Consider the following 14,947-nt stretch of genomic DNA (forward strand, 5'->3'; position numbering starts at 1 on the left):
GTAGTGAAATGAGCCTGCAGGAGAAGCAGCTAATGCAATTCCTATTTAAAAAAAAATAAAAATCAAGCATGTGCTTTAACTACTCCTGGTTTTTATAAGACCAGTGCTGGTATTAGCCAACTGTTGGGCTGAGTATAAGTGGGACCCCAAAATCTCCGTGACCTGTGTCAGTAGAAGAGGGATTTTTTGCACCTGAGAGATGAGGTCCAGATGAGAACATGGGAATGTTAGAATCCAGTCAGTGCCTTCCATCACCCTGTTATTAAAAGATATTTCTGTTCTTCTGCTAGTCTATGAAGAGATATCCCTGTCGACAGTGTGAACGCTCATTTAATGCCTCCAACAGTCTGCGTAGACACATCCGCAATAATCACGACACAGCAAAGAAGGTTTATACTTGCTGGTACGTACCGAATGCCACTTTTCAAATTTGTTTTCAACAACAGGCTAATCCTTCAAGTTTGGAAGCCCTTTGTAATAGATCGTGTCTGCTCCTGTCTACTCCAGGCTGTAAGTTACTGAGGGAGAGTGAGAAGAAGAATATGTTAAACATGAGAGAGTTGGTGTCTAAAATAAGTCCTTGCTTTTGACTGCACAATGCCCTTTGGAAACTTAGGGTAAGGTTTGATTTGAGATCTGCAGGTGCAAAATGAGAATTATGTTGCGCACCCTTGTGGAGCAGCCAAGAAAATATTGGGCCAATACACCAACACCATGGTTGGTGTAGTCACCCATCACTCTTGTGCCTTCCCCCTGAAAACATGGTACAAAAGGTGGGTGAAATCCTAATGAACCAGGGCACTAGATCTTGCCACCACTTTACACGGGCAGAACTGACTGCACAAGCTGCAGGGCAATAGAGAATTAAGCCTGCTGGATTTGCTTTGGAAGACGCAGCTTAAAGATGGAAAATGGATTTGGAGACTTCAGATGAGCTATGTAGATCAGCAGTGAATGAAAATCATTGCTGGTGAACATGTTTTAATTGTGAATATAGTCTCAGTTCAGGACAAAGCCCAGTTGTTTACAAAACTGCCTCTACAACTGCTGCGTTCTCATCTTCTGTTGCGGAATAAGTCGTATGCCGAGCGAGCGTGCAGACTTGCTTTCTGTCTCATTCTGAGACATCCTTCTGAAACAGAATTAAAGCACATTTGTGTTGGAAGGGAAGTTTGCAGTGATGTAGGTTGGGGGATTTTTTATTTTTTTTTTTTTTTAACTAAAATTTTGGTTTAGTGCAAGTGTTTCTGAAGAGCATGCTGTCACTTACCTGCACTTAAGTTACGAAAAGCCTGTCTTGAAGAGTACATCCCTCATGTACTTTATTTCTTTGGACTGCCTAGTGAGCCGCAATAGCTTTTAGTAAATGGATGAAGTATTGGCATCACCACTGGGGCCTGATAGGAATACATTCCTGACGCATTTTTCAGCCAGGACTTCTAAACTTTCCATTTCTTGTAACTGTGCTCTGACTTGGAACCTCTGGAGAAGATGAAACATGGACTCCCAGTATGTTTCATTTTGCTTTTAAGTTTGTGGGTGATGGTCTTTGGAGTTACATGCACCTGATTTGTAGAAATCTTTTCGCTCTGGATCAGTTGTTTTCAAGGTGGAGTGTATCAGAATCAAAGCGATTTGTCTAGACCGCTGTTCTAAAAATCATCTCTATGACTGCCACTTGCAAATCATTCCATCTCTTTGAATTCCTCCTTTCTGCACTCTGTAAGGCATCACATCGCTGCTGCTCCTTTTCTTTTCCCTTGCATGCTGGTTTCTCCTTTTCTTCTTCCCACCAGGCAGTTTGTGTCAGTCTCGCCTGTTTTCCCTTCAGGGCTTTTGGTGCCTTAATTTCGTGTAACCCTGTACTGCATTGCCACGTGAAGCAGGAGTAAAATTTGTCATTGATCCAATAATTGATTATTTTTGTGACTCCAGCATGCTGTCTTGTAAGCGACCTCCCTCTGGCTTCTAACATTTCAAGCTGTGATTTCCCCTTCTCCCCCTGCTATGCTTAGGTCTCTGCCTTCTGTTAAATTTGTAAGGAGAAACCAATGACGGAGGGCTCGTTTGAATACTCTCCTGCCACTGGAATAATTAATCTTTCTCTGCTCACGTGAAAAAAGAAATCTAGATTAGGACAAGTTGCAAAAAATTCTGATGTTTTGTGTATTTTCTTTCATAACTCACTTGGTTATTGTTATGGGAACTTGCTCTTATTTTCCAAGTCTTAAGTACTGTCTGGAACGCTTAATTTTCAACATGTTTATTTTTGATAAATACCACTTAATAACCTCTCATCTTTCCTCTGTGAGGGAGAAAAATTCTATCATTATTAAATATTGATTTATCACCTCAGCTCTTCCTGTTAAAAACCAGAAGTCTTCAATGAGCACGCCTGCATTTTCACATCACTACTGACTGTTGTTAAATTTCCATCTAGTTACCGGAAGATAAGTAGGAATCTTCTACTCTCCTTTTAAAAGATGTCTTTGTTGCCCAGAGACACTTCATCTCCTCTCTGTTGCTTTTCATCCCTTACTGCCTACGTTACGACTGCAGTCTGTGCATTTCAGAGAAGTCTGGTGTTACTTGCCTCATTGCTGGGGCGATGCGGAGCTCACGGACCTTCCCCGTCTCACGCTGGCAGGCAGCAGAAGACTACAAAGTCAATCTTGGCTTTCCCAACTGCTAACGGAGACTTCTGTGTACTTCACCATGCTGCAGGGAGGTGGTTTATGTGTCTGCAAGTCCTGGCACTTATTTCCAGTAGACCTCGGTCATCCAGGAGTGAAGGTTAACAGATGGCACATCCCCTTCACACCTCCTTTTGAAATGTCAACTGTGCTCTCTGGCAGCTCTTCTATCCTACCAAGTTTTAACGTGGATAGTTATGTATAAATGATGTGTTCATGAGTGCTTCTGCCTAGGCTATTGTTATCGAAGTTGGAAGTTGAGCAGTTTTTTAAGAATTTTAGGATACACGTGGTCTTGTGGCTGGGGTGCTGCATTGGTTCTTGGGAGCGCTGGGTGCAGAACCGGGTTGTGCCATAGGCCTCCTCGGTGTTAGCGAGTCATGAAGAGAGCCCTCTGTGCATAGGTCTCTCATCTGAGAGTCGTTCTTCTCCCGTGCGTTTTCCATCTTGATGATTTATCTTGTGCTTGTGTAGCATGTATCGCAGTGGGCCTGATCTCAGCTAGTCCCCGCATTTATTTAGTACTGTACTGTAAATTAGATGCGCTCTACTTTCATTCTCATTCATGCTTACTGTGGTAAACTCTAAATTGTTCTAGATTTCTCTCAGGGGTGATGCTCTGTTATTAAAATGATGATTTGCTGCATATTTTGGTAATCTAATAGTACATTACTCACCAGCGTCTGTCTCCAGTGATACCCATTGGTTTGGCACATAGCAAAGAGCTGTTTGGATGGAAACAAACAGCCGGGCATTTCCTCTAATAAATTTTCTTCCTTTTTGTATTTCCAAGGTACTGCACAGATGAAAATCAGACGTTTCCTCAGCCGTTCATGCTGGAGAATCACATCAGTCTCATGCACGGCATCAAAAACCCAGACTTATCCCAGATGGCCAAAGCAAAAGCTCCAGAGAGAGACACAGCAGAAGTAACTGATATATTTTCATTGAAAAATAAAAATACTTTGGGAGTAGCTGTTCACTTGGGGTGTTATGTCAAGCCGCAGTCTTGCGGCAATCGAGCCCTCTCATCCCTACGGCAGATTTCCTTCCCTTCCTCTCAGCTCCATCCAGTTTGCTTCTCTGGCAGTGTCGGGATCAGAACTGAAAGCGCAGCTGAGCTGCAGCAGCATCAGGGCAATGTATCTTGCATTTTTCAAGATATTCTTGAACATGTGGCCCTGTGTTTTCCTGGCCCTTTTTTCAGTCTACTTTGTAACCAGGTCTAATTTAGGTTTGTTATTACCCTTGTTTTCCCTTGCTGCTCTGTTCATGAGCCCGGTACATTATTCCTCTTTCTCCCTTGTTTTTTCTGCTAGTTACAAAAGATTTCTTTTCTGTTTTAAAATACTTATTAGATCCATTACCTATGAGAACTGAATTTCTCCTAAGTAGGACTGTGTAGCTTTTCAGCAAACGCGACCGTTCAACTGATTTTATTTTGGGTTGGTTTGGAGTGGAGGGTTGCCTGATTGGGCTTCTTTGCTCCACTTACTTTAAAAATAGACGTACGTTTTCCCCATCACTGCAATTTATCATTCGTCAGTACCCTCACGTTGAGGGATCGCAGCCAAGACTGACTCCCCTCTATATTTATGCCATAAGGGAAACCAGGGCTAACTCAGGAATCCGCTTCCACGAGCTGGTGGCTGCTTCCCCCAAGCAGACCCAACGTACCGGGGCACCCAGCTAAATGGGGGCAGACGGTGGCTTCACATGGCTCCAGCTGGGTCTGCAAATACAAGCGTGTAAGCTGTATTCTAAACAAAGACAGCTCGATGCTGCTGGCTCAGGAGATAAAATCACGTGAAGGGACATATGCAAAGTGAGCCATCCTCATGGGAGGAGAAGCATGCTGCGGGATTGTCAGACAGAGGGGATGAGTTAATGAGAGATGCCATGAAGAAAAAGCCCAAGTGGAGGGGAAAACGTCCAGAGTTAAATCTGAGAAGCATTGTCTGGGTTAATGACCATCCCCGTGTCCCTCAGCTGTCCCTGCTCTGTGGGCTCCTCTTTCCCGCACCGACTTCACGTTCTCTTTCCCCATCACCTTTCTGCCCAGCCAACCCCTCCCAGGTCTCCCGTCGCAGGACGTTGGGATCCTGTATGTTGGGGTGAGAGGTTTGGGTGCTGGTAGGAAAGGCAATGCAACAGGAGTCCCTAGGCATGGCTTTGTTTAGTTTGTATCAAAATACTGACCTGCATTCACCCTCAGGTGTCTTCAGATACACGTGTGGAATTTAGCATTTAATTCTTCCATGTGCTTGAACAATAAATTAACTTTTAAATCTTGTTCTTTTAAGGCAAAATCTCCAAAGAGGATGGCAATGGATGAGCTGGGTCAGGCAGAGACCGCTGCGGGTTCAGATGCGCCGCCAGCCAAAAAACTGAAAGCGCACTGGAAATGCGCTAAATGCGGATTTGCGACAGACATCAGTATTGAGTTTCAGCAACACATACCTCGGCACAAGACAGACAGCTCCACCTACCAGTGCTTGTTCTGCGGCTTGTGCTATACCTCTCATATCTCCCTGAACAGACACCTCTTCATTGTTCATAAAGTAAAAGATGAGGAGGAGGAGGAGGAGGAGGAAGAAGAGGAGGAGGAGGAGGAGGAGGAAGAAGAGGAGGAGGAGGAAGATGAAAGGCAGAAGTTACAAAGGGAGATGAGTGAGAACGGACATGAGGGGTATAATGGCGAGATGAACACTACGGCAGAAGAAGAAAAGCTGAAATGCAAAGAGTGCAAAAGTGACTCAGCTCTTTGTGAACACAGTCAGACATGTGGCGTGGAGGGTCCTAATAGCACCTCGCAGAACAATCATGCAAAGTCTCTTAAGACTTAAAAACAAAAAAACCCTTTTGGTTGGTCGGGGTTTTTTTGTTGGGAGGTTTTTATTCAAAATATGGGGTGGGGATGGGGCGAATCTTTGAAATACTCTGTTGATTTCTTGGGATGGACATTGCTTTCCATTAACTTCTATTTGTAAGGGAAGTTTAAAAAAAGAAAAGAAAAAAAAGAAAAAAACAAACAAGCCCCGCCATTGCATCCTAAGCACTAACTCTCTGCCAGACCAGAGAGGTGAAAAGGGAAAGCAGGGCGAGAATCCTCCCTGGAGGTTGTCCAACTCCTGAGGATCAAGGAGCACTTTCTGCAGCTGCAGTTTTCCTTAAGATGAGCTCTCTTCCTTCGAGCGTGCACTGCCTCAGCCTCTGCCTGGAGCCCCATCCTTCCTTTTCCTTCCCTATCTCGCTTTCTTTCTCCTATTTATGGCTTCTTTTTTCTCTTCCCATCCTGCCTTTGTTTTACTCATTTTAACTCCTAACACTGTCTCAGCAAAATACGCTTGTCAGGACCATGCTGGCTGATCTGGGATCTTCTGCGTTACGCGGGACAGGTTCAAGCTCTAAGTTGTGCCGATTTTTCTTTAATTGCCCAAATAACAACCTTGTTTTCCAAAAGGCAATTTAATGAAATGTCTTGGACCGGAATAATCCTGAATGAAAATTTTGTAGCCCCTGTCGTCTAGGGTGAGCGCAGCTCAAGTCCATGTGTTGCATTAAGGAGGGCCTGGTGCCCCTCGGAGACTCGCTGGCTGCCTGTCAGCAGATCTGCGCTGCTGGTAGCCGTCCCAGGGGTGGGTGCAGCCGGGCTCTGTGGCTCATCCCGGCGGGTAGCCTGGGCAGAGCCAGGTGGCAGGTTGGCCCCATCCTCAGAAGGGGAAAACCATCCAACCATCCCGGTGTTCCTGACAGTGTCAGCCAGCTGCCGGGGCTCCCTGATGGGCTGGTGTTGAGGTGATGGCAGCAGTGGGCACCACCATCCCTCGGGGCACCCTGATGGGATGGCGTCAAGGCCATGGCAGCAGCGGGCACTGCCATCCCTCGGCGGCATTCTCCTCCTGCCATGGCCCGGTGTTACCCGGCACTTGGGAGACACTTCTTTCCATGTAGTCATATTGACTCCCTCTTTCCTCACTCGTTCCCCCATCACACACGCGCTTCGTGTAATATATAATTATCTTCTATGCCATAATTTTTTATTACGTTGAGCCAAGAACCCTGCTCGTTATTGTTTACTATATGACGGTGTTGAAATAATTTAAGAACTATTTATCTGATTGCATTCGGATCGCTCACCTCCTCGTCTCGGCGTGTTTTGATACGAACAGTTTGGACTCTTTGTATATTTTTTGATACGGTGTACGTTAGCCTAGGGGTGTTTTAGCCTACGTAGAGTTAAGGATAGCGGGGGCCCTCCCCAGCCATCACCTATCTATTTAACCCGCAGCGGCGTTCGTGCCTTGCTATGATGTTTACTTCAAAGTATTGCAAATAAAAGCATCCACGGGTGCCTGCCTCGGGCGTCGTTCCTCCCTCAGGCCGCCATGGCCGCCCCTTCCGGAAGAGGCGTGGCCGGAAGCGGGGCGGTGACGCCACCGGAAGTTGGGCGGGAAGCGGAAGCGGGGCCGGGCGGGTGTAGCCGCCGCTGCCGCCGCCGCCGTTGGTGCCGGCGATGCTGTCGCTGGACTTTCTGGACGATGTGCGGCGGATGAACAAGCGGCAGGTGCCGAACCGGGGGCGGAGAGGGGTGGGGGGTGGTGTCAGGGGTGGGCTCCGGGTGGGGACGGGTCTGCACTGCCTGGCCCCGGGGCGGCGGGGCCTGACCGACCACCTCCCCCACCCCCACCCCCCCTTTCCCTCAGCTGTACTACCAGGTGCTGAACTTCGGCATGATCGTCTCGTCCGCCCTCATGATCTGGAAGGGGCTGATGGTGGTGACGGGCAGCGAGAGCCCCATCGTGGTGGTGCTGAGGTAAATCCCGCGGGGGAGGGTGGGGGCGTTGCGGGGTAGAACCCCCCGGGGCCTGCAGAACCGTCGGGCCCCGCCGGAGGAGGTTTTCCAGAGGGATTGGGCAGTGGGACGCTCCCTCAGAACTCCTGCTCTCCTGTAACGCAGAGCAACAGTGAGAGAGAGAGGAAGGAGGTAAGCCACGCCGGCTGCCCGCCATAAAACCAGCATCTTGCTCTCCTGCCTCTGTCAGCTGGCTGGCTTGTGCGATGGGGAGGTAGTCCTGGGGAAGGGCTTCCAAAGAAACACAGCAAGAGCACAAGCCAGACATTTCTGGATCGCGCCAACCCTTCTGGAGAAATACTCAGTGGTGCGGGTGAAGGAGACTTGGAAAAGGAAGGGCCTGAAGCAGGGGGTGGTGAACCCGTTGCTCGGGCAGATCCTTCCAGGGGAAAAACAACGTTTGGGGCAGAGCTCCTCTTCTCATCCGGGCTAATGGCACTTCCCCTAGTAGAAGTTGCAGCAGCAGAACGCAGCAGTGCGCTGGCACCGCCTGCCCTGCCTGCCGGCATGGCTCGCTGCTGCTACGTGAACTGTTGAAGTATGCGGTGAGCCTTGGTGAGCGAAAAGGAAGCGGAAATCTTTGAGGTGCTGGTAAAGAAACTCGTATAGTGAAAAAGAGTTAGGTTCTTTTTAAATGGGAACTGGCTTGCTAAAATGTCCAGTGAGTGTTATTATGTGTACGTTGCATGCTTTAAAAGTTTCCACTAACTCTTCTTTTGCAGCTGCTTGGCTTTTTCCTGGCCTTCTAGTGAGCTGTAACATGGCCAGGAAAAGGAGAGCTGTAGCTGTACCCTTTTATACACATGGCTGGCAATAAGGGTTGTCACTCTGTAACTGGGTATGTTTTGGGCACTGGCTATTGCCCTCGCAGAATTGCCATGCAGTAGGTGTCACCAGTGTTACTCCCACCCTCCTAGTGCCTGGGACAAATTCCCAAATTCCTGTGGCAGTGGTTCTTGGGTGGCCATGGGATGCTGACGCTGTCAGACGCTGTGTAGATACTGCACGGGGCCTGTTCTGTGGCCACGTTGGCCTTTCCGTGTGTTTCTACGTCAGTGTTGATTACCACATGCCATTTAACAGAACTCCCACAAAATAAAAGCAAGTGGTGTTCCTGTTCCCTCCTGACGGGTCCGTGAAGGCCAGGGGAGATGTTTCATGCTGTTCCTCCCAGTGAGTAAGACAGGGGCCGTTAGGTCAGGTCCCTTCTTCGGCGATGTGATCTTCTGTTCTGAGTAGCAGCTTCTGCGCTGTCTCGAGATAAAACAGGAATGTATGCAGTACTTAAAGTTCATCATTTTGTTTTGTACTGCATTATTTATTTGGAATTAAGAAGGTTAAGTATTTTGTAACAATTGCCATTTACAAGACGGGAGAAAAATAACTTGAATAGCATTGCCTGAAATGAGATCGTTAAGCAAAGCGATGAATCACAATAACAAATTTTTAGCGCACCCGTCTGTCTGTTCCAGATGGGAATACAAGAGTCTGTATGCTTTCAGTGCTTTGTTCGTGAGGATGATCTGTCTACCTGTGAAAAATAAAAATAAATGAAATAAAGCTTCCCACCACTGCAGTGCTGCTAGTGTAGCCCTATCAACGGGGAGCTCAAAAGTGGAGAAGATACTGCTTGTGGTGAGTCCTGTTATTATTAAGGAAGCAGAAGGCTTTTCCCATTTGATGTGCTTTTAACACCAGCTGCTGGCACTGCTCTTTTCCCAGCAAATCAGAACTGCTGGTTATGCAGTGATTGAATGCAGTAGAGGTTAGACACATGCCTGGTCTCCAAGTCCACGTGGTTTTCTTAGGAGCTTTTCATTTAGGTTATTGTGAGATGTTTCTTAAAGGGCTATAAACTCTGAAACCTACTTCCGAGTGTTTAAATATTGTTTGATGGCTCCTCTTCTCTTTTTCAGTGGAAGCATGGAGCCTGCGTTTCACAGAGGAGATCTCCTGTTCCTCACGAACCGAATTGAAGATCCAATCAGAGTGGGAGAAATTGTGGTCTTTAGGATAGAAGGAAGGGAAATTCCTATAGTCCATCGCGTCCTGAAAATTCATGAGAAGTATGTCAAGAATTTGGGGGATTGTACTGCAGATGTTTAGCTAAATTGTTTTTTTTTCCTCCTCTCCTTGGGTAAACGCGTGGGTGGGACGTCAATAACAGGTATCCAAGTGCTGTAGGAAGAGGTAACACAGAAGTTTCAGACAGATGAAATCTGCCCTCTTTGGTTTACTTGTAAAGGTCATCTAGGAGAACTCACAAGCTGGGGGGGCTTGTGCTGGTAACCTGGACTCCCCATGTCACTTAATGTCTCCTGTGCCATCATTTCCATCCCAAGCTGCTACGTAATGATGCTGTGTTGTCTCCTGTAGGTATGGCTGTATTTGCTTGTGTGATGCGGCTCTTGTTTGTAGAGGTAGAACTTACGCAAGAAGGGTGTTTTCTGTATAGCATACATCATTTTAAAGCTTGTTTTTGTGCTCCTGGTTCCTGCTCTCATGCAGAGACAGGTCTTTTTTCTCTGTAGGAAGTGTTGCGTTGTTATACTCGGAGTCTCTATAAGCGCTGTGCTTTCCATGTACTGTTCATTCTGTAAACGTTTAGCAGGCTGCATGTCTGAAGGAATGAAGCCTGGTCACTCTGGTTTGATTGCTGAACAGGGTTTAGTTTTCCAAGCAAGGCTTCCTCTGGACCTGTGAGCTTTCCTATTTTGCTGGTCGAGGAAGATGCAACTGTGACTCATCCAGGCCAGTCTGTGGGGGATATGAGCCAGCCCCGTGAGGCATTTGAGTGAAAACTAAGTCTTGAACTGAATCCCTGGTTCTTCAAGCCAGCTTGGAGAGGGCAACAGTTGGATGGGGTCCCAACATCTGTTTCTGCTGCAGTACGAATGAACTGGAGCTGAACCAGGGCTTGGAGATCTGTTCCTAGGTTAAGTGAATCACTTGAATCGTATGTAAAGGTGGCATTTGAGGATTGCACTGGTCAAGCAAGGTCGATGGGATAGAGATGGTCCCTTCCCCCAAGCGTTCGTAGTAGCCACAGCTCTTGGGACATCCAGACCATTTGTCTGGCCCAACATCAAGATCGACCAGCTTTGAGCGCATAAATAGTCCAGCTGAAATCCTGGCTATGAGAGAGCGGGACCTCTCCCAGTAGACAGAGCAGATTCTTTGCTGTTCCAATTCATTCAATATCAAAAACATTTAACAGTGTCTGTTTTCAAAGTACTGTTCTTTGATACCACTAATTTAAAAATTAGGTCAGTATACTTGGTAAATTTTATACCTGACATTGCACATGCACTTTTTGTCATGTCTTGGGAACTCTTTTAAGTGAAATGCTACTTTTCCTTCTCCCGTGTTGCATGTGAAGGGCTCGGCTGGGCTCCAGTGCTGCTGCTTGGGCTGATTATTAGAGAGGAAAGAGAGGTCAGGGTCTTCTCTCTCCACCAGTGTATGGGAAGGAGAAGCAGAAATGTGCATTCTGTGCGGCAGTTCGTCTCCACATATTCCCCACCCCTTCTTTTTTTTTTAAGCCTGGCTCTGTCTCAGCACTTTTTTTTTTTTTTTCAAATGTAACAGAACCATAGTGCCAATCCGAGATTCTGTGAAATAAAGCCATTCTCCAGTATTTTAGGTTTCATTTAAATAAAACAATGAAACACAAACCTGATCTCTATGTTAGGAAAGATAAAACTGAAAAATACATACTCTGAGCTGAAGCTGGGTGCTAAAGGCAGGACTCTGAGGTATTAATTGCTTCTCTCAGTAGTTGAAGAATATCTTCCTGGTGCCAGTTTGGAATTCAAGAGTGTCCTGTGAATGGCCAGAGTTCCCCATTTCTTCCTGTAGATATGGACTGAATAGAAACAGTGAAAAGTCTCTGTGAAAGCTGATAGGAGTGTCAAAATGAAGGAAGACATTCTGTTTTCCCTGTTTTCCATGATTTTGTGGCAACTTGGGCTTTAGTTCACATCAGTATTGTTTTAGTGAGAAAATGTTTTTTTTACTTGCTAACCTTTTCTTCTTTGTTCAGAGCAGAATTGAGTTCATTCTTTATCACTAAACGCAGAGTTTGCGGTCGAAATTTACTTAGTGGTTTTGGTGCAGGACAGCCAGACCAGATTTCATTCGCCTCTCAGACGGCGGAGCAGCTGTGCTGTGGGCTTCTCGTGCTGGTTCATGATAGAGCGTCAAATCTGCTCAATAAGATGGTGCGCTCCCACACCATCAGTTTTCAGAGCTGAAACTACATTATCCGCACCTTTGGGTATCTTCATCTTTTTCCAGACGATCTGTAAGCTCCTAGAGTGTTTGCTGTTCCCACACTGAGCCAAATGTGCTTTGAAGGAAGATCTGTTCTTTTTTCTACCCCTTTTTCCTTCTGAGCTTCTCCTGTCAAGTAACACACATTGGTATTCAGGCATGATGAAAACAGTGTGAGCTCTGAAGATTTTCTGCATGTTTTCCTGAGTTGTATTTGATCTGTCATTTCTGTGAGCAAGCCGACAGAATCAAGCAACGAGAATGCTCCCGCTCAGCATCTGCCTTCAGATGCCACGGGGAGAGTTGACCGGCCTGTCCCCGAGTAGTGGCACAAACCGCTGCTTATAAAGCAAGCGTTGCTGGCTCTCCAGCAAGCTGAATGGAAATGACTGGGGAAGGGTGCCTAACATGGTGGGTAAAGCTAGAGCAGAGCAGCAGCTGATTCCGGGTCAAAGCAAAGGTTCATCTGCTCCAGGATCGGATTTCTGACCAGCTAACTAATTTGCCTCAGAACGAATTGAAAACTAGAGAGTGTAGTGATAATTTCCCAGCTTTCTGCAAATTACCATTTTGGGCACAAAGTGGTAGTTTTGTATTAAAAGCCCCCTTTTATTATTTTTTTTTTTAGGGAGTACCTGGTCACTTTTTGAACTGATACAATATTTTGGCATCCAAAATGTCCTTCCAGAGAGACAGTTTGCAGTGTGTTAGTTAAGCGTCCCACCTCCTCTGGCTTGTTTTAACCTGTTACCTCTGAGTTTCATTTGATGCCCTCGAGGTCTTGTATCAGAAGAGGCGGTGAAAAACTGATTGTTACTGTCTGTGTCATTTGTATTGGACTACCGTCATATCTCCCATCAGTTCTGTCTTTTCCAGGCTGAAGAGTCCTAGTCTGTTGTTTCTTGTATGGAAGTGGTTCCACACCTTGTTATCCATTTCTGAACCTTTGCCAGTTCTTCTCTCCATTTCAAAAAAGGATGTAGGGGTTTCAGAACTGCACAGAGCATTCAAGATGTAGGCACATCGTGAGTTCATGCAGTATCATAATGGTATTGTTTGTTTTGTTCTGTCCCCCTTTCTTAATAATTTCTAAGTTTCAGCTTGCTTCTGACCACTGCTGAGTAGAACCGTATGCTTTAACCCCAAAGTCTCATTTTGGGTGGTAGTACAGAGCCCGGAACCCAACATTTGTGTCTGAAGCAAGAGAAGCATCAACACGAGGGAGGTCAAAAACAAAGAGGCAATAGCTGCGCTTTCCTTAGAAGTGTCTCATTCTGCTGGTTCTGTTCTTAAACTCTGCCAGAAAGCTTGGCTGAGGCCAGAATACATTGTTTCATTGGCAGTTTTTTCCCAAACTGTCTGCTTTGCACCACGTTTGACAGAGTTTCCCTTTTTCAGCCTGCTCGAACGTTTAGGATATCATTGCTTCTTGTATCTTTGCGTTAGTCTCTACATGCTTGCTCTAGAACAGCTTTTAAAAAGTTCCTTTTCTCTGACTGATCTGCCTGTCTTGTCTTTGATAGGCAAAACGGTGACATCAAATTTTTGACAAAGGGAGACAATAACGCCGTTGATGACAGAGGGCTGTACAAACGAGGCCAGCACTGGTTGGAGAAAAAGGACGTAGTAGGACGAGCGAGAGGGTAAGTGAAGTTGAAAAAGGTGCGACTTTTTACACTGCCCTCCCCCAATGCCATCTGTTAATCCCCTTCTCTTCTTGAACTCTCCCCACTGGGTTTTTGTGACCTGCCTGAAAGCATTTCACGAGGTGCTGTGGAGAGTTAAAAAAAAACAAAAACAAAAACCCAAAGGTGGTTCAGTTCTTAGCTTGGCTTAAGCAAAGGTATCAAGCTGTGAGCTGTGTCCTGAGATTTTGATGCTGGATGGACAAAGGCAGTGCATGCTCAGGCGTGATGAGAATTTTCATCGAAATTGTTCTGCAAGGCACAATCTTTGCAGGCAAGGGGGATCTGGAGGCTAAAACACCCTCTGGGGCTGGTTGTCACTCATCCCCCGCTGCCACGGGTTGTGAGGAACAAGTCCCAAGCCTGTTGACTGTCGCCCTCAGCGTGCTTGAGCGACTCTTCTTTTGTACGAGTACCTGGGCAGTGCTTCTCCCGTATGCGCCCTCCAATACTGTTTGTTCTAATAAAACCTTTATTCTTGTAGATTTGTGCCCTATATTGGAATAGTGACTATCTTAATGAATGATTATCCAAAATTTAAGGTAAGCACTCTTTCATTTTCTGCCTGCTTCTCCCACCCCAGCTAAAATGAGTTCATGAGAGCTTCATACGTGCAGAGAGAACCATTTTGCCCTGTACGTTTGCTACTGTTACTGCGTCTTTAGATGTGAAAGTGCACTCTTGTGTCTTCTCTTCTTTCTCTGACAGTATGCAGTCCTCTTTTTACTGGGTTTATTTGTGCTGGTCCATCGAGAGTAGCCTCTTGCACTGAAGTACGAGGTGAAGGTGCCATGGATTTTTTTTAGATGAACGTTTGAAGTAGATGATGGTCCGATGTGCCGGGAGGAAGAAGAAAACACGCATTTCAAAGCTTCTTGCCAGTTTGGGTTTGTTTTGTTTTTTACTGCGTAAGGGCGAATGTTTGTCACAGTATTTCCAATGGTTTGTCACATTTTAGCATTTTTAGTGAGTTTTTATATTAAAAATTTAAGCCAAACTGTTCAGTGTTTCTACTTTGAAGCTGAGCTTCCTCTCGAAGTGCCTACAGGACTGCGTCCTCTAAGTCTGTGCCTCCGCTGGGCAAGCGTGACCTCTCCCTGTGCTGACTGAACTGTCAAACGGTGAGCTGCGGAGGTGATGTTTTTTTCCAATTCAGAACTGGAATAAAGATTTTTTTGCATCTCGCCCGCTATGAGCCCTGCCACGTTCTTCGTTATTGCTTGGCTTGGCTGAGCGCAGCCTCGTTGCCCAGCTTCCCTGGGTTGGGGGGGGTGTGTACCTGGGCTTTGCTGCTGCAGACCGACTCCTGGAGCCTAGCGAGTGAACTTGTCCTCTCTTTACAGAACGACAGCAGCTGCTCCTCAGTTCTTTTTGGAGAGTGATCAGTCCTGAGCTGTAGAGCCGCTCAACACTTCTATGTTTCTGTAAATCACACTGAAATA

At 46.3% G+C, this 14,947-nt stretch overlaps 2 protein-coding genes across 2 annotated transcripts in view; both read left to right on the plus strand.

The window, feature by feature from the left end:
* The window catches only part of ZNF592 (zinc finger protein 592), a 42,169-nt gene extending 35,176 nt beyond the window's left edge, over window positions 1–6,993 (plus strand). The window contains exons 8-10 of the mRNA XM_082489092.1: window positions 291–403; window positions 3,487–3,622; window positions 4,997–6,993. Of these exons, the coding sequence (XP_082345218.1) occupies window positions 291–403; window positions 3,487–3,622; window positions 4,997–5,539 (792 nt within the window). The 3' untranslated portion in view covers window positions 5,540–6,993. The remainder of the gene's footprint in view (window positions 1–290; window positions 404–3,486; window positions 3,623–4,996) is intronic.
* A 148-nt stretch (window positions 6,994–7,141) lies between these two features.
* Window positions 7,142–14,502, plus strand: SEC11A (SEC11 homolog A, signal peptidase complex subunit). Its single transcript, XM_082488665.1, has 6 exons — window positions 7,142–7,260; window positions 7,400–7,509; window positions 9,465–9,614; window positions 13,344–13,463; window positions 13,990–14,047; window positions 14,214–14,502. Exons 1-6 carry the CDS (start codon window positions 7,210–7,212, stop codon window positions 14,262–14,264), a joined length of 540 nt encoding a protein of 179 aa, XP_082344791.1. The 5' UTR covers window positions 7,142–7,209; the 3' UTR covers window positions 14,265–14,502.
* Window positions 14,503–14,947: the final 445 nt, after the last annotated feature.

Source organism: Vanellus vanellus (assembly GCF_965231255.1).
Source record: "Vanellus vanellus genome assembly, chromosome: 11".
Classification (NCBI taxonomy): domain Eukaryota; kingdom Metazoa; phylum Chordata; class Aves; order Charadriiformes; family Charadriidae; genus Vanellus; species Vanellus vanellus.

Coding starts and splice junctions, on each gene's coding strand:
- SEC11A (XM_082488665.1), top strand. CDS start 7,210: ATGCTGTCGCTGGACTTTCTGGACGATGTGCGGCGGATGAACAAGCGG. Junction 7,261..7,399: donor GGCGGATGAACAAGCGGCAG/GTGCCGAACCGG, acceptor CCTTTCCCTCAG/CTGTACTACCAGGTGCTGAA. Junction 14,048..14,213: donor ATGATTATCCAAAATTTAAG/GTAAGCACTCTT, acceptor TTTCTCTGACAG/TATGCAGTCCTCTTTTTACT.